Source organism: Mus musculus, chromosome 1 (genome assembly GCF_000001635.26).
Source record: "Mus musculus strain C57BL/6J chromosome 1, GRCm38.p6 C57BL/6J".
In the NCBI taxonomy this organism is placed as follows: Eukaryota; Metazoa; Chordata; class Mammalia; order Rodentia; family Muridae; genus Mus; species Mus musculus.
Genome location: NC_000067.6, coordinates 33,654,506 through 33,672,957, shown reverse-complemented (window position 1 = coordinate 33,672,957; position 18,452 = coordinate 33,654,506). Strand labels below are relative to the sequence as shown.

Below are 18,452 nucleotides of genomic sequence, written 5' to 3'. Positions count from 1 at the left end.
GGGACAGGGATGTCAACCTTCCAATTGCCTCTGGATACAGAAAACAATTTATATAGTGTGCAGTGACCTACCCTGATACTAGGAAATTACGACGCTGGCATAGCTGATAGACTCAGCCTATTTTCTTCTCTGAGATCAAATATAGGTTTTTAGGGGGATGGAAAGATGGCTCAAGCAGTCCTGAGCACTCTCTGCTCTTCCAGAGCCCTCAGGTTCCAATCCCAGCCCCCACCTGGTGAATTACAGCAGCCTGTAACTCGTCCCAGGGCATCTGATGCCCTCTTCTGGCCTCTGTTTGTCAATGCATTTAACACATAAATACTCAAAACCACCCCTACCAATATATATATACAAAAACAAAATAGATTTTTGGTATGTTGTAAAGGCAGCTATTCCATGGCATAATAAGATTTTTGTGTGGTTAAACATATTTTTTCTAGTTCTTTATGAATTAGTCATAAAATGACATTACTTATGTCATATTTTAACTTTGAAGGTAGGCGTTTAAGAGATTGTATTGAAAGGTCCAAACACCTTGGGGATAAGAATTTTCACTTCCCTGGGAAGCAAACCAAGCTCCTCAAAGGAAGCCACTGACAATGGGCCGTTGATCAGTGACAGCCCTGACTTAGGGAGGATAAGTCTCCAGCTGATTCCATTTCTGGGACACCTGGCCAGAGGAGATAACAAGGCCGCAGCCAAGCTGGTCTCTGAAACTCTTCATGGTTTCACTAAATATAATAGAACTAATATAGCAGCCAATCAGACTTGTCCTAATGGCACTGCTTTGACTCCTATCAATCACATTAGAGGTTACCTTACCCTTCTGGAAAATTCCCCTAGCCCTGCATCAAAGGGGGCTTATGAGCCCCTCAAGCCGTTGACATTTGGATGAATGGTTGACCATTCATGCCATGCTGTTTGCTGGCAGTTTCTGCAGAATAAGCACCTTTGCATGCCATTTGAGTCTAGGGTCTCTCTTTAGCAATTCTTGGACCCTAATAGTATAAAGGGGTACATGAAGAGAAATCAAAGTGGCTGTCAAAAAAAAAAAAAAAGCTTAAAATCAAATAGCCAGGGAATTCTTAACAAGCCTTAAATCATTTGAAACTACAAAATTGGCTGACTCATAGGTGCATTTTTTTAAAGAAGACAATATTTTTTAGTGGTTCATGTTTGGAAAAGTCTGTGGTAGAGGGTTATAAACATAAAAATAAATCGGGCACAGTGGCACGTGCCTTAAATCCTAGCACTGGTGAGGCAGAAGCAGCTCTTTGTCAGTTCAAGGTCAGCCAGATCTACACGTGCCATTTCAGACCAGCCTGGCTTACATAGTGAGACCTTGTTTTATAATCAGAGTGTGGAGAAAATAATGGCACCATATGGGGATCATAAGGAATGAGGGTGGGACTTCAAGGGAACGACATATGTGGCAACAGTGAGCTCTTTTATTGTGAAATATTTGCCAATTTTGCAAGGAAAAAATTTCATTGCCGACAGTAGTAATAAACATTTTCATACTTTTATGAGCTAATTGTTCAGTTCCTGTTAACATTTTCTCTAATAAACTCATACTCTTTCTGACTGAAAAATAATTCTGGGGACTTTTTTAGCTGCACAATTTAATGTTTTTTTTGTTGTTGTTTTGTTTTGTTTTGTTAGCTGCACAATTTAATGTTTTTTTTTTTTTTTTTTTGTTTTGTTTGTTTTTTTTTGTTTTTTTTCGAGACAGGGTTTCTCTGTGTAGCCCTAGCTGTCCTGGAACTCACTCAGTAGACCAGGCTGGTCTTGAACACAGAAATCCGCCTGCCTCAGCCTCTCAAGTGGTGGGATTATAGGCGTGCGCCACCACGCCCAGCTTTATGTTTTTATATATTCAGATATTTAGTTTTGTTTTCTTTTTATTCTTTGTGATTTCACTTAAATTTCCATGGTGTCCTCATTCTAATCACGGTATCTCTCCTTCTGTGCTTCAGCCCCCCCCCCCCCCCACACACACACACAAGGCAGTTAATATATTTTAGGAGTGTCTATGGATTTGGTGATGATAATTGTATATAGGCCACAGAGGAGAAGTGAGTACCCTACTGTCATACGAAAGAAATCAGGCCAGTGAGGTTGGCAGAATGGAGTCCCCTGTCAGGAATCCTTTGGAAGTCACCGTTCTTTTATGTGTAAATTGGGGCTAATTAACTAGAGTCTGTTTTGTGTGGCTTGAGAATAAAAATTGACAGATAAACAGGTTCCGTTTCAAGGGACAGCCGCCGATTTAGTCTATCTTAGGTGGGTACTTTGAGGCTTCAAAGTACTAGGATATACTATGCATTTCTAAACCCGACCACTCCCAGCCCCATCCCAGAGCTTGTGGGTGGCTTTTGTAGGGGGACACGCCGCCTCGAACACACTGTAGACCGCAGCGGCCGTCCAGGCTCTTAGGACGCCACCTAGCTGGCCTCGCTGTGGTCCCGGAGCGCTTTTTGCTAAGTCCTGCAGGTTCCTCCGCTCCCCGAAGTCTATGCTCGCTCGCGTGTTCCCTGGCGAGCATCGCGCGGGGACGAGCAAACCGACGTCATTCTTACAGCTCTTTTCTCGTCCGGAAGATGAAGGCAGCGTTGCTAACAACGAGGAGGGACAGTCCTTGTGTCGTGGGCAAAGCGGACACGGCGGCTCCTTCCCACCTCCTGGAATGACAGAGGGGAGGCCACCCCCGGTAAAGCGCCCGCAAGCTTCCGGAGCCTCAGTTACCCTGACTCTGGCTGCAGCGCGGGAATGTTTGCCGTTTGCACTGCAGCCCCAAGCCCAAAGGCGTCTCCGCGCAGAGAGGGCACCTGGGGTTCTGGAAAACAAAAACAAAAAACCCAACAAAATCTCCATCACTTGCATTCAAGATATCTTAGGGCGGGTGTTGCGGCTCAGCCTAAGCCCAGCACTTGTGGGAGGTTGAGGCAGGAGGATCGCCACCAATTCCAAGTTAGCCTGGGCTTCGGTGCGAGACATGGTCTCAAAAGAACTCACATCCGTCAACAAAACAAAAAACAAAACCAGCATCAAAAAGTCGGTCGGCGTGCAAAACGCTCCAGACGCGCACTACCTTCAGTCGCTACCGCGCCACACCGCGGTGGGCGGGGCGCCAGGGGGTGGGACCTCTGCGCATCACTTCCGCTTCCCGTTCCAAATGAACTCTCCCGCCACTGGGAGAGAGCGGCTGTCAGCGCGGGTGTTTCTTTCAGCCTGGCTGCTGGCTGGTTAAACAATCTACTGCGGCTTTATTTGGGACGGAGAGAAGCCGTGGAGTTGGAAGCTTGTGAGCTGACCTGGTGGGACCGAGTGACAGGTGGTGTCGGGTCGGAGGGAGGCTCCGGGTGGGATGGCGGGGAGGGCGGCCCGGGAAGGCGCTGGGGCCGGAAGGGAAGTTAAGGCACTTTTGACTATTCTGGAAAGGCTGGATTCCAGAGTTAGAAGTACGAGAAGTAAGCCTCTCATCTAGGTAGAATCTACTTTGCTTTACCTTGATTTCAGGAATTTAACACCCCCCTCCCCTCAAACCTCATCTTGTCTTGGGTTCGCACATGCCTGAGGGTGGCAGGCAGCAACACTTAGTGATCACTCTTTGGCTTACAAGGGCCACCGTCTACATATACCCCAGTTTGAGCCCTTCCCACATTCGCCCCTGTTATTACAGATGTGTATAGAAAATCTAGACAACACAGCAGGGTCTAGGAATAATCCCTTTAAAAAAGTCTGTGCATCCAATATTTTGTGTTTCCATAAATATTTACTCTATTGACTCAGCCTTTTTCCGTCATTTTAACATATATATTGCGTTGCCACCTAAGCACTATATATTGCAATATATACTATATAACATATATATATAATTTATATAATATATAATATAAATATATATTTATATAATTTATTTCACTGCTTTCAAAAGGTGGTCAAGATGCAGTTCTCAGGAAGGATCCGGAAGAAGCTGCGATTGGCGGGTGACCAGAGAAATGCTAGTTACCCTCACAGCCTTCAGTTTTACCTGCAGCCGCCTACTGAAAACATATCGTTGACGGAGTTTGAAAACTTGGCTTTTGACAGAGTTAAATGTAAGTGGCATTTAAAGTCCAATGTTTGTGTCCTTGAGAAGTGCAGTTATCACACGATGAATAAAGGCAGTTCCTCTTTGTTCAGCAGCCCATTCAACATCCGTTGGTGATTTGCTGTTGAAGGTTTGTCATTCACTTCTTCACTGTAGTATGCACATTGAGTACTCTGCTTCCAGGTGGCAGGGACTTTGTAATGAGTAATGCAATTAAGGTCTATGTTGAAACTGTATTTGCTATGTGGAGACAGACGTGTAGAGTTAAAATCATACATCAGATTACTTTCTGCTTTGATAGAAGTAAATATTAATGCCCCTGGAGTGTAAAAGTGAGAATAACTAGCTTAGTCTACTTAAGGAAGGTTTCCTAGAGAAGTTGGAATTTGGTCTGGTTTCTGAAGAAATGAGCAGACAGTAGGGATTTCCCAGCAGAAGCAGTGAAGGGCTTTTCCAAACTGTGATAATGGTCTCTACAAAGGCTTGCGGCTGTGAAAGAGAGCTATGCTTCCGGTGTGAGTAGTTGAGGGAGAGTGGAGACGTGTGGACATTTGAAGGCATATTATAATGCGCAGGACCGAGGTGTGAGAAGGATGCAGCCACTGAACTGGAGGCCTCTTATCCTTTGTGTGTGAGAGAAGAAATGAAGGAGCTAGCTATGAACTGAGACAAATACAAGCCCTCTTAGAGTTTATGTTCCAGAATATTCTTGCTGGAGTAATCAGGAGATGGGAAAACACTGTTCATTTTTCTTAGAGCAGCAAGATAAGAGCTGTCAACGCAGGAGAAAGCACTTATTACTGTCCAATGTAGTGAAGGCAAGAGGGGGGGAAGGGCACAGGAGGCTTAGCAGTGTCACATGTTTCCTAGTGGTTGAAACCCTTGGCTTCGTCGTGTCAGATGGAACCGCAAGGACCCCTAAACAGTGGTGGTGCTAGTGAAGGGCTTGAGAGATGCCAAGTAGGTGTCATGAAGAGTGGTTGGAGGTCAGGACTGAGGGAGCCGGTACGGCAAGAAGGCATGGGAAGTGGAGATGCATGTGGAACATGGTCGTGTTCTTAGGTGGCAGTGCAGAAGATTCATTTCTGGTGTTGAAGCATCATTCCTTGAAGGGATTTCTGTGAGGAAGGCTTGCACCTGGCATTAGGAACCTTTGAATATTCGTGACTTCTATTCAGGATGGCTCCTTCTGATGACCCGGTGCCTCTCACTGCTGGGTAGTCATCAGGAAAGGAAGGCTCTCTCTCTCTCTCTCTCTCTCTCTCTGCCTCCTCCTCCTCCTCCTCTTCCTCCTCCTTTTTATCTTATGATGTACTCAGTCAAGGTAGCTCCAGACTGCAAACCTTGTCTTCACACTGACAGGCAGGCTTTTTCACTTCTCAGCATTTGGTGGCTTGGTACATCAGGAAAGATCATCCACCATTTGTCCTTTCCCTTCCCTTCCCTTCCCTTCCCTTCCGTTCCCTTCCCTTCCCTTCCCTTCCCTTGTTGAGCATCTCTGGGATTAGAATATCATGCATTTTCTGCACATTGGTGCAGTTTATCAGTTTCCAAGCACAGTTCACGTGATGTACCTGCGGAAACAAAGTTGTTAATACTGTCAGATGTTCTAAGAAAAAATAATTAGAGAATTGCTTTCTGTAGGTTTTTATCTTTGATTTATTTATCTTTTGTCTTGGATTTAAACTTTTCTTCCTTTTAATCTTTTCCCCCTAGTGCTTAAAGCAATTGAGAACCTCGGTGTGAGCTATGTGAAAGGAACCGAACAATACCAGAGTAAATTGGAGGCCGAGATTCGAAAGCTCAAGTTTTCCTACAGAGTAAGTAACGGGAAGTCGGCGGCGGGAGAGCGCTCCCTTCAGTCTGTGTGCGTTTATATTGCTGAGTTATGGGGAGAGGCTTTTATAAAGATAAACATTCTGCTGAGCTGATTGACATGTAGTTAGATGATTGACATGTAGTTAGATGATTGACATGTAGTTAGATGATTGTAGTACAGCAGTTTCCCACCCTCAGGCCTGCTCTCCGCCTGGCCTGTTAATTCCTCATTGCAGGACTCCTGTATATTGTGCAGGTTCTTGGAGAGACCTTGCCTTCTGCGCATGGACTGACTACAGAGATCCCCTATGTATTTGTGTCACACAGGGTGAAGCAAACTGTTTTTTTCTGCGTACTTCAGGAGTGTGTGCAGTGGCTACCTGGCTTGGGTGGGGGTAGTTTAGAAGACTGACCAGGAGGAGGTCCTGAATTTCTGCAACTGCTATTTATTTATTGATTGATTGATCAGTTGATTGATTGGTTGTTTTAGAGGGGTTTGTTCTGCAGTGCAAGTGTTCCTAGCACTTGTGATATAGCCCAGGCTGGCCCTGCTCTGTTCCTTAGTCCCTGGAGGGCTGAAGTAGCTGGTACATGGTACCACCTCTGGCTTGGAACTACATCGTGACAGATACCATGACATTTTTATTTTGGGAGGATAACTGCCAGCAACAGGTTGATTGGGTCATGGTGGACAGGAGCGAACAGGAACCTGGAATGATGCGAGTCTGAATTTCTGAGTGACGGGGACGGTCGGGGGGGGATATTAATGATGTAGACTGAAAGGATTTTATTGGCTTATCCCAAGGCGAAACCAGAGAGAATAGTGGCAGTGTCCCTATCTCTGCTGAGGACAGTGTATGAGTTCATTAAGTACCGACAGAATTGGAGGGAGGAGAGGTTTTACTTGTGGCTTTAGCAGTCAAGGCCTGGCAGACTTTGTAAAGGTGGGAGCGTGCAGTTGGGGTTCCTCACCTATGGGGCAGACAGCAGGCAAAGGACACAGCCACAACCAGAAGTAGGTGTAACAGAGGTCTGCCCCTGATGACCTGCTGTAGACGGTGAGGTCCCGTGTCTCCGTAGTGATATTTTAGGGTGTGGCACACAATAAGAGAAGCTAGTCCTAGGACTAAGAAGCTGAGTTTTGTTCCAGACGTGGCTGGGACACATGTGTGACAGGATCTTGTGGACGTCTGTATGTGCAAATCTGGGCTTGGAAGGCGTGTTTACTGGGAGAGGAGCTTCCAAGCTTAGCATCCACAAGGCTTAAGTCCTGGGAAATACTGGAGACGAAATGGGGGACGGCAGGGGAGACTCCAGTGTCTGAGGTGGGTGGATGGGAGGTGTCTGGGGAGGAGATAAGAAGGAGCTCTGTGAGGATAGGAAGATGATCTGGGACGCCACAGAAGCCAAAGAGCAAGAGTGGCCGTATTAATACTGACAGCAAAACAGCACCAGATATTTGTAGTCTGCTTATTCTGTGGTAAATCTGGCTGTAAGAACACTACTTACGGACTCTAATGGAATTTGTCTTATGAGCCAGGTACCAATAACTGTCTTATTTTATGAATGAGGGCTCTGTTTGCTTATACTTCATGCTCATAATATGGTAAGTGGTAGAGCCAAGATTTTAGCCGGGGCATTTTATTTTGTGATGGTATTTCTAATCCTAACAGTTTCAGAAACTCAAGGTAGATGACATAGATGAATTGTACAGGGTGTAGTGGATTTAGCATCTGGATGACCTTTGCAGACAGGGCAGAAACCAGAATAGTGGGAGTGGTTGGGGGAGAGAGTGGCGAGGTAGCTATGAATACTCTTGTAAGATGTCTACACAACATTGCAGGGGAGAGGCAGGACAGCATACATATAGACTCACTGTTATCCGTGACACACATCCTTGTTTTTTATTTGTGTGAGTGATGGATGTACGTGTGCAGGTGTGCTCACCCTTGTTGGATTGTCCAGTAGCCAGAGATTGACACTAGGATGCCTTCCACAGTCATTTTCCCTCCAAGGCCACCAGAGGCAGCAGCCAATGAGTTGGAGGTTTTAGTTATTGGACAGTGAAGGAGGGATGCTCTGTCCATGGAGATGGGAGGGGAGGCAACATGCCGTGTTGATGCACCGTCTCAATGCTGTTGGGGAAGGCACTACAACAGAGGCCTCAGGGCAGCTGGTGAAGACTGAAGCTGCTCTCTAAAAAGTGAGGAGGGAGATGTTCACCTATCAATCCCAGCTCTGCTGCTGATAGGTTTAATGCTGTTGTTTGAATCTGGAATGGCTCCCAGTGGCTTGACAGTTAAAAAGATGGTCCCCAGCTTGGTGTATTTGAAGGGAGATGGAAATCTCTAAGAGGTCAGGATAAGGCCCAGTGGGAGGATTTTGGTCACTGGGGCATCCTTTGAAGGGCACAGGACACCCTGGTCTCCCTACACCCTTGGCTACTTCCTGCTGCTCCTATGCAGTGAGTGGTCCTGCCTCAGCATGTGGCAGAATAAGTGACAGTACTAAAATCCTCAAATAGGAGAGGTAAGTTATTGGACCTTTATCCTTTTAAATAACTTACCTCTCCTATTTTGTAAGAGTAACCAAAAGCTGACTGTAACAATTATGTATATGTATGCAATTATATATTTACATGCTTATGTATGTATTCTTGTATATTATGTAAGCATATATATATAATATATAATATATATATGTATACACACACACATACATACTACATTCTAAAGTCCTATCTCTAAGTGCTGAGAACAAAGTCAGTTTTTGGTTACTTGTGTGAATGTGTGTGTGTGTGTATGTATTTAAATAAATAAATAAATAAATAAATAAATATATTATATAAAATTATATATACATACATACATATATGTGTATGTATGTATGTATATATGTGTATGGTTTTTTGTCTATACTTAGAACAGTTGAAAGAAGCTGAGGGTTGATTTGTAGAACTGGTTGAGAGGGTGAGCATCCTGGGTATAGGGAAGTTAAGAGCAGTGACTGATGGAAGGCAGTTGCCGCCCCTGCTCAGGAGCTTTCACTGAGGTAGTATAGTTCTTAGTTTCACCTGGTTGAGTTGATAACCCAGTAATGATCCTGGAGAGTGAATTAAGAAATGTGCTGAGTCAGCGTCTCTTTCCGCCTCTTGTCATTCCAATATGTCCGTTTCTTCACGCGGCCTTAGGAGAACCTGGAGGATGAGTATGAGCCACGGCGAAGGGACCACATCTCCCACTTTATCCTACGCCTCGCGTACTGCCAGTCGTGAGTATACACCTGCGTCCTGACGCTCTGCTCGGATCTTGCGGGTCATAAACTTGTGCTTATGAAGTTGGCCTGTCTCTGAAACGTTCAGAAAAACTCAGAGTAACATCAGCGGAACCAGAGTGCCATGGGCTGAATATGATTGTGCGTTCTTTGAAATAAGTTTTTACTGGAAAATACTGAAAATAATTGGTGATACCTAATGAGAGAGAGAGGCTCTGCATTTGGGATTTAAGTATATAAGGGATTTCATTAGGAAGGCTACTTTTGATACTCTTTCAAGAAAGAGTGGTAATATTACTAATAAGCATTCATTCAATCATGCACTTGAATTTGGTAAAAGTTTTCTAATTAGAGATATAAGAGCTTATCACATTTTAGCTATTTTCAGTCAGTAGCTGGTTAATTGTGACTCAATGCTGCCACCCAGAGGTACAAGGAGTTAATTGCTTTTTTACAATTTAACTTTTTTCCCCTTACTAAATTTTGGTCAGAGATATGGTTGTTTCTTTTTATTAGTGGCTTATGAGTTGAGTGTCTTGAGTTGTCTCCTCTCAAGAACATAAATGATAGCATTTTTGGTACAAAGCTTGAGACCTTGAGACTTAGAGTTTTGGCTTTATAAGAAAACCATATGCAGTTCATATAACTGCCACAGTCACTGAATTATTGGTAGTCTGTAAAAGTCATCTCACAGAAATGAAACTATATTTTATATTCAGTAGTTATAGTGTGAATGCCACTCTAATGGGTTATAATGTTATTTTGGCTTTAAAATATTGAAGTTTGCTATAAAGCTTACAGTGTGAGTTGACAAAGTATAAATGTGTTTATCTGTTCAGAGGTAAAATTACTTTTAAGACTTTGGTGTTTTTAACTTGACGTGGACAAAGCCACCTCAGAAGGAGTGCCTCACTTCCCAATGTGAGTGATTCTTTGAACGTTTACATGCAACGAGCTGTTTTATGTCATCCAATGATTTCGCAGTTTTCCTCAAAATGCTCTGCCTTTTCTCCTTTTTTATAACACTGTTGGGCCTCCCACCCAGTGGCTTACAGTGCTCACATCCTGTATCAGATGGGCCGGGTGCACAGTAGTGACTGTGCAGAGAGCGTGCCTGCTCTTCACTGCCCCCTTGGCACCTGACTTGCTTTGAGTGTCGTCTCAGAAGATCTCCTGAGTCTTGTAAGCACCCCGTTACGGGCTGGAGAGTTGGCTCAGCAGTTAAGAGCACTGACTGCCCTTCCAGAGGACCTGAGTTCAAATCCCAGCAACCACATGGCAGCTCAGAACCATCTGTAATGGGATCTGTTGCCCTCTTTTGGTCTACTTATATATAATAATACATAAATCTTTAAAAAAAAAATCACCTGATTACTCATTATGTTCCTATTTCTGTTTGCATTTCAGGGAAGATCTTAGACGATGGTTTATTCAACAAGAAATGGATCTGCTTCGGTTTCGATTCAGTATTTTACCAAAGGATAAAGTCCAGAGTTTCTTGAAGGATAGTCATTTGCATTTTGAGGCTGTAAGTCTCTCTCTATGTGTGTGCGTGTGCGCGTGTGTGTATGTGTTTCCCACTGTCCCCTCCTTTTGTCTTCATTTTTGTGAGACTGGGTCTTCCTGTATATCCCCGGCTCAGACTTAGGGCAGTCTCTGTGGCTCTGTGTCCTGAGCACTGGTATTACAGGCGTGCCACTGTGCCTGGCTTGTAAAGTACCATGTCCTTTTAAGTGCTGATATTGTTAGTGGAGTGCAGGCTCTATGTCTTTTTATTAGGTACCCAGTTCAACGACTAGCTGATAGCAAGTGATACTGGAAAGCACGTGAAGTCTGGAGAAGGCCGTATGTCACTCTGAAACTCAGCTGTTCCTTAAATCTGCTTGGATAGATTTAAGAAGTAGTTTTTACAGGTGAATCAGAGCAAACTACATTTTGCAGTGAAACAGAAATGCTTGGGAAATTTAGCTTGGAGAATTATTGTAGATAGAAGAAGAAAGCTGCTGTCAGAGAGAGATTGTTTCTGGCAGGTTCCAGCAGTCAGGTGGAAGTGGGACTGTTTAGGACTTTGGTGTCCATGTAAGGCCCATGTTCTGTCTGCAGGCACCTCCCTGGCAAGGCTTCGTCCAAGAGGACAGAGGTACTTGCGTTGTCTGAACTCATTTCTCCCGCTTCCTGTTACACTTTTTTTTTTTTAAAGATTTATTTATTTATTATATGTAAGAACACTGTAGCTGTCTTCAGACACTCCAGAAGAGGGAGTCAGATCTCATTACGGGTGGTTGTGAGCCACCATGTGGTTGCTGTGATTTGAACTCGGGACCTTTGGAAGAGCAGTCGGATGCTCTTACCCACTGAGCCATCTCTCCAGCTCCTACACTTCTGATCAGCTTCGGTTGTATGAGGAGAGTCAGCTAGCAGTGTCTCCTAGGGGGGTGCTTTTCTTCTCAGCGTGTGCCTACATAATACCCCCATGTGGGGCTGCCTGGGAAGTCTCGCACACAGGATCACTGGACCCAAACCCAGAGCTTGAGTGTGGTGCCATGGGGGCTAGAGCGCTGGATTCCTGCAACTGGAGTTGCAGGCAGTTGGGCGCTGTCTGACTTGGGTGCTAGGAATCCAACCCAGGTCCTGTGGAAGAGCAGTTTGTGTCCTTAACTGCCGAGTCATCTCTAGCTTTAATTTATCTTCTTCTCAGAAATAGCTTTTTAAAACTAAACTATTATTGAAATTATTGATGTCTATTAGAAAATTGAAAAAAGTTGTTCTGTTGCTTTTTTTTTTTTTTTTTCTTTTGGTTTTTCGAGACAGGGTTTCTCTGTGTAGCCCTGGCTGTCCTGGAACTCACTCTGTAGACCAGGCTGGCCTCGAACTCAGTAATCTACCTGCCTCTGCTTCCTAAGTGCTGCAATTAAAGGTGTGTGCCATCACGCCCAGCATGGAAATTTTATGACTGGTTGTCTGGCTATCTTCTGTTCTGGCATCATATTTATCGTTGTTTATTTTGGAAATTGTATTAGGTGTCTTACACATTTTCTCCTTCTTTTAAAAAATATTTATTTATTCAATATATGTAAGTACACAGTAGCTGTCTTCAGACACTCCAGAAGAGGGAGTTACAGATGGTTGTGAGCCATCATGTGGTTGCTGGGATTTTAACTCAGGACCTTCAGAAGAGCAGTCGGTGCTCTTAACCACTGAGCCATCTCTCCATCCTGTCTTACACATTTTCAACATACTTTAGCAGCATTTAGCTCCTTTGCCTCATTCCTTTATCAAACTCATTTGAATTAAATAGTCCTTTATGATGAGTGTTTCCCACAAATATCTGATGATCCTTGGTGTTTAAGTTTGAGATACCAAAATAAGGATTATGGTGACGTTATTCAATCCTTAAAACTGTTTGGTTGTTGGATGACCCTTGCCAAGGTTGCCATCCCAGACAGGAAGCCTCCACTCTCCTGCAGGTCTTTGCTTTCATGTAGACATTCTTTTATCAGAGTCCTGGGTACATTGTTCAGTTTCCATGTGGTGGCTTTATTTAATGCTTTATGACTTTGGACTTCATATGTCACACCTGCCCTGTCTGTATTTGATGCTCCTGTGACATTTCTGGTGCTCTCTAGGTTGAGTAGCTTGTTTGGTAGTACCTCCTCCAGGGATGCCACTTCCTCTTGGAGTCTTGTAGTACACTCTCCTCTCAGTTCCCAAAGCAGTTGGACCTTCTTCTCAGTGCTGTGCTTGCCCCTGGTTTATAGTCTTTCTATAGCTTATTGCTCTTTGCGTTTGGCTTTGGAGGGAGTGGAACTCAATATTTATATTCAGCATGGCATGGCTGCCAGAAGCGTCATGGGCTTGGTCACTACAGGTTCTCATGCAGGGGCTGTGGAGAAACATCTGGCATGCTTATTCGAGTGGTAAACAGCTCAGGCTTTGGTGATGTGCTGTTGGGAAATCTCTCTTGTCTTTAGTACCTGTCCGGATTGGGAGGCTCCTGTCTGGGACGGTGCTCCTGCCCTCTGGCTGGGGATGGCAAAGATGCATAGCTGCTCTCTACTCCGGTGCGTCTTACAACTGTGCTTTTAAAAACTTTCCATATATGGATGTTTTTATTTTATTTTGAGATTATAGTACAATTACATTATCACCCCCTTCCCATCTTGCCCTTCTTGCACTTTTTGTTGACTTAAAAAAACACTTTTGTGTGTGTTTGTGTGTGTAAAAATGTGTTAGGTGTACATGCCACTGAACACGTGAGGAGGTCAGAGGACAACTGTTTCATGAGACTTGGTTCTTTTCTTCCACCCTGTGGGTCTCTGGGATCAATCTCAGGTTGTCAGGCCTGGCGAGCAAAGCTTAGTTCCTTATTTATGACTGAAAATGTAATTTATCTGAGTTTCTTAGAAGCGTTTGGATGCTTTTTTTTTTTTTAAGATTTATTTATTTACTATATGTAATTATACTGTAGTTGTCTTCAGACACACCAGAAGAGGGCATCAGATTTCATTATGGATGGTTGTGAGCCACCATGTGGTTGCTGGGATTTGAACTCGGGACCTTTGGAAGAGCAGTCAGTGCTCTTAACCGCTGAGCCATCTCACCAGCCCTGGATGCTTTTTTTCTACTTAACATTGTGACATTGATTTAATCTTTACATATGTGGATTTTGTTTTTGTTTTGTTTTTGAGACAGGATTTCTCTGTATAGCCTTGACTGTCCTGGAATTCACTGTGTAGACTAGGCTGGCCTCAAACTCAAAAATCTGATTTTATATAATCGTTGTTTTCTAGGTATTTGCAGGTTGGCTCTGAGATCGTTGTGTGTTTCTGAGCACTTCTGATTCATGTTACTACATGTGTTTGGATTGCTGACTGGTATATTTTACATGGCTGTATTTCTTTTGGCATGCACACTAATTGTGGTCAACTTCGTTTCTTTTACTTAAAATATGGGGTACTATTTGCCCAATATATATTACATATATTTATATATATTCTCCCTATATAAACCTATATTAATAACCTGCCAAATGAGCTCAGTTTGATACCTGCTGACTGGAGAGCTCTGTTCCTTTTTTTTTTTTTTTCTTTTTTTGAAAGTCAAGACAAAGTTTTACTTTTAAGTGATTACAAGCACACGAAATGACATGTGACAAGTTGAGTCCTAGCATCTAGTGGTTTGGGTTACAAGATACTAACAGCAGCCGGAACAAGCAGATCGTATTCATTGTCCTAAATTAGCCAGGGCAGAGCACTCTGAGGCTGGCTGCTGCTTTACAGGTGTTACCATGACTACTGACTACTCTTCCATAGCTGACGCCCCTGACCTGTAAGAAAGGAGAAGGAACAGTTTACTCCCTTTCTTTCTTCAAAGAATTTTTTCTACTAGACTAATAAAAGAAAAGTCAACATTGATACCCATTACTTGCATGAAGACCCAGGATAACAGGTGACATATACTCCTTAAAGACATACAAGCTAAGATGAAACTTCAGGTACACAATAAGTCTGTACAAAAAGCTAGATTTGATATTCTCAAAAAGTGAAGGGTCCTACAACAGCATAGGGAAATAATTTAATGCCCTCCAGAACAGAAGTCGAGCTCTGTGGAGGTTTTTGGCTCTGTGGGGGCAGATCCCATGCCAACCCACAGAGCAGGCCCTTCTATCCTTTTATGTGGTAGTTTTCATGAATTTCTGGCCAGATGTCACACACAAAGGCCAAGAGGTTATCCAGGACTCCATCCCTGTTCTGCTCGAAGTGGTTCTGGAGGACGTTCATCTTCTCCTGGGTCTCCTTTTCCACCTCACTGCTACAGCTGCCATGGGAGCCCAGTGCCGCAGCTTCCTTCCTTGAACTCCTTCTCCTTCCATAGTGGGTACTGTTCAGTTCCAGCCTGGGCTTCTTTTCTTTCACTTTCGGGCCTCGGACACCTTCTCAGCCACCCACTTCTCGGCCTGTAGTGGCTGCTGGATACTCGGAGACTGACTCACCAGTGCTGTGGGCTGAGAGGACGGCCTAAGTCAACAGTCAGACATACTCAGAAGACCTCGGGTCACCTGACCCACGCCCAGCGCTCTGTTCCTTTTATACCTTTGACACAGTGTGCTTCTGTGAGTTACAAATCTAGTGATAAAATTGAGTGAGGCAGGACGTGCAGATGTAGGAGAAGAACAGGCAGGAGAATACATGTCTTTATTTTATGTGAATGGTTGTTTGCCATGTATGTCTGTGGACTGCATGTATTCTCTCTCTGCAGAGACCAGAGAGGGCTACTGATCCTGGGGGACAGGAGTGACAGCCAGTTCTTATCCCATCCTGTGAGTGCTGGCAATTGACCTGGGGTCCTCTGGAAGAGTAGTCGGTACTCCTAACTGCTAGGTCATCTCGATGGCCCTTTAAAATTTTTAGAAATTATGTAAATTATTTAAATTTTAAATATTTGAAACGTGTTCATACAATACATTTTGGTCATATTCCTTCCCCTTATTCCTACCCTCCCAACTTCATATATTTCTTTCTCTTAAAAAAGGAAAAAAAAAGTCCATACAAAAGAAACACACACATAAACCCCTCTTTTCAGACAAGACAGCAACCAAGATCCCCACAGGCGTCTGTCTGTGTTGGCCAACTGCTCCTGAGCACGTGGCCTAAGCTGGGCTGTGGTCCATAACTAGTGTCACTCCTTTGAAGAAAAATGACTTTTCCTCTCCCAGCAGGTAACAGCTAGAAAAGAGCTTCTTGCTTAGAGGCGGAGCCTTGGGCTCACTTCCCTTTACCTCTGTTTTGGTGTGTACTTATATGTACTTGTGTGTGCGAGAGCCCTTGGAGGTCAAAGGCGATGGATACACTGGGGTTGGAGTTGTGAATGATTGTGAGCTGCGGTGCGGTGTGGGTGCTGGGGGCCAAACCTAGATCCTTTCTGCATCGATCCAACTCTCCGACCCCCGGGGCTCCCTTCCTAAAAGTCAGCTCAGTTATACTTTCTCACAGTGGTTTGTAACCCTGAGCAACTGTAAGGCCATCCTTATGTGTACCGACTGGGCTGGCACAGTGGCAGTGACTTGTATTTACAGAATAGGAGCTTTCGGCTAGCTGTGACCTATTTATCTATGTATGTAATTCTAAACAGTCATGGCGAGTACTCCTTTGTAGTAATAGTGCAGATTTATAGAATTTGGGTTTTCCATATAGAATTACAGATTTAGATTCTGTTCATAAGGTAGCTTTAATCTAGACATTTCCAAAATATGGAATTTCAAGCTGAATTAATTACCCTTGAAGACTACCTTGAAAATTAACATATTCAAACATTTTCAAATGAACTTGTGGCAATCACATTTTTTAAAGTTTTTATGTAGTTTCAAAATATAAAATGTTGTAGCCACATTGTTTGATTCTTATGCCTACAACTCTGCCCTTGGAAAATAGGAGTTTAAATGACCCGAAGTTTCCCATGTACAAAGTCTATCCTACATGTTATAATACAATAGATAAATGTATGCATAGTGTTAAATATGGATTAAAAGGTGTGGAATACTGTCCATGCTTTCAGAAGCTATTCTGAAGTAGACGCTGAAATGAAATATGTATGTTTTCACATCGTAATCTCCGTAAACTTTCCCCTTTTCTGCAAATCTCCTAAACACTCAATCCTCTTGCAGTCATGTGCCCTAGGATAGTTTGAAGTCTGGGTCATATTGACTTGTCTACATCACTTGGGTAAGAGTGTGAGTGTGAGAAGAGTGCTTCTGGGTGTGGTGGGACGTGCCTAGTCAGGGGCAGGAAGAGGACAGCAAGTCACAAGACCAGCCTGGGTCACAATGCATTCCAGGTCTGGCAGGGCTGCACAGCGAGACTCTCACTAATGTCACATAAAAAGTGGAAGAAAAAAGAAAAAGATTGTGTTTTCAGTGATCTTTAAGGTAGTCTTGGTTACAGAGCATGAAAAAAGTAGACATGGCAGCCATTGTCATGTAGGACCTGCTGCTGCGGATTTGCCATTCTGCCTTGCTTACCATCTGAAGGTGTGATAACAGGGCGTCTGTGTCTCTGTTTTTTTTTTTTTTTCTCAATTTTTTATTAGATATTTTCTTTATATACATTTCAAAAGCTATCCCGAAAGTCCTTTATACCCTCCCCACCCTCCTCCCCTACCCACCCCCACTTCTTGGCCCTGGTGTTCCCCTGTACTGAGGCATATAAAGTTTGCAATACCAAGGGGCCTCTCTTCCCAGTGATGGCCGACTAGGCCATCTTCTGCTACATATGCAGCTAGAGACACAGCTCTGGGGGTACTGGTTAGCTCATATATATAGTTCCACCTATAGGGTTGCAGATCCCTTCAGCTCCTTGGGTACTTTCTCAAGCTCCTCCATTGGGGGCCCTGTGTTCCATCCAATAGCTGACTGTGAGCATCCACTTCTGTGTTTGCTGGGCCCCGGCATAGTTTCACAAGAGACAGCTATATCTGGGTCCTTTCAGCAAAATCTTGTTAGTGTGTGCAATGGTGTCAGCGTTTGGAAGCTGATTATGGGATGGACCCCCAGGTGGGGCAGTCTCTGGATGGTCCATCCCTTTATCTCAGCTCCAAACTTTGTCTCTGTAACTCCTTCCATGGGTGTTTTGTTCCCAAGTCTAAGAAGGGGCGAGGTGTCCACACTTTGGTGTTTGTTCTTCTTGAGTTTCATGTGTTTTGCAAATTGTATCTTAGGTATTCTAAGATTCTGGGCTAATATCCACTTATCAGTGAGTGCATGTCATGTGACTTCTTTTGTGATTGGGTTACCACACTCAGGATGATACCCTCCAGATCCATCCATTTGCCTAGGAATTTCATAAATTCATTGTTTTTAATAGCTGACTAGTACTCCATTGTGTAAATGTACCACATTTTCTGTATCCATTCTTCTGTTGAGGAACATCTGGGTTCTTTCCAGCTTCTGGCTATTATAAATAAGGCTGCTATGAACATAGTGGAACATGTGTTCTTATTGCCAGTTGGAACATATTCTGGATATATGCCCAGGAGAAGTATTGCTGGATCCTCAGGTAGTATTATGTCCAATTTTCTGAGGAACCACCAGACTGATTTCCAGAGTGGTTGTACAAGCTTGCAATCCCACCAACAATGGAGGAGTGTTCCTCTTTCTCCACATCCTCGCCAGCATCTGCTGTCACATGAATTTTTGATATTAGCCATTCTGACTGTTGTGAGGTGGAATCTCAGGGTTGTTTTGATTGCATTTCCCTGATGATTAAGGATGTTG

At 43.8% G+C, this 18,452-nt stretch overlaps 1 protein-coding gene, 1 long non-coding RNA gene and 1 pseudogene across 7 annotated transcripts in view; 1 reads left to right on the top strand and 2 right to left on the bottom strand.

Moving 5' to 3' along the window:
* Positions 1 to 2,245: 2,245 nt before the first annotated feature.
* Positions 2,246 to 3,134, bottom strand: 1700001G17Rik (RIKEN cDNA 1700001G17 gene). The gene has a single exon (NR_033199.2). It is a non-coding gene; the product is annotated as an RIKEN cDNA 1700001G17 gene (long non-coding RNA).
* A 15-nt stretch (positions 3,135 to 3,149) lies between these two features.
* The window catches only part of Prim2 (DNA primase, p58 subunit), a 216,001-nt gene continuing 200,698 nt past the window's right edge, over positions 3,150 to 18,452 (top strand). For 2 of the 6 annotated variants that reach the window (XR_373247.4, XR_373246.4), the window contains exons 1-5: positions 3,154 to 3,334; positions 3,938 to 4,100; positions 5,810 to 5,913; positions 9,102 to 9,181; positions 10,592 to 10,712. Coding sequence is in view for 4 of the 6 variants with exons in the window: in XM_006495793.4 (XP_006495856.1) it covers positions 3,947 to 4,100; positions 5,810 to 5,913; positions 9,102 to 9,181; positions 10,592 to 10,712 (459 nt within the window). In the remaining 2 variants the exon portion in view is untranslated. Of the gene's footprint in view, positions 3,335 to 3,937; positions 4,101 to 5,809; positions 5,914 to 9,101; positions 9,182 to 10,591; positions 10,713 to 18,452 lie in introns of all 6 variants that reach the window. The other 4 variants (XM_006495793.4, XM_030252295.1, XM_006495797.3 and 1 more) reach the window with 4 other exon arrangements.
* Positions 14,285 to 15,269, bottom strand: Gm17813 (predicted gene, 17813; annotated as a pseudogene).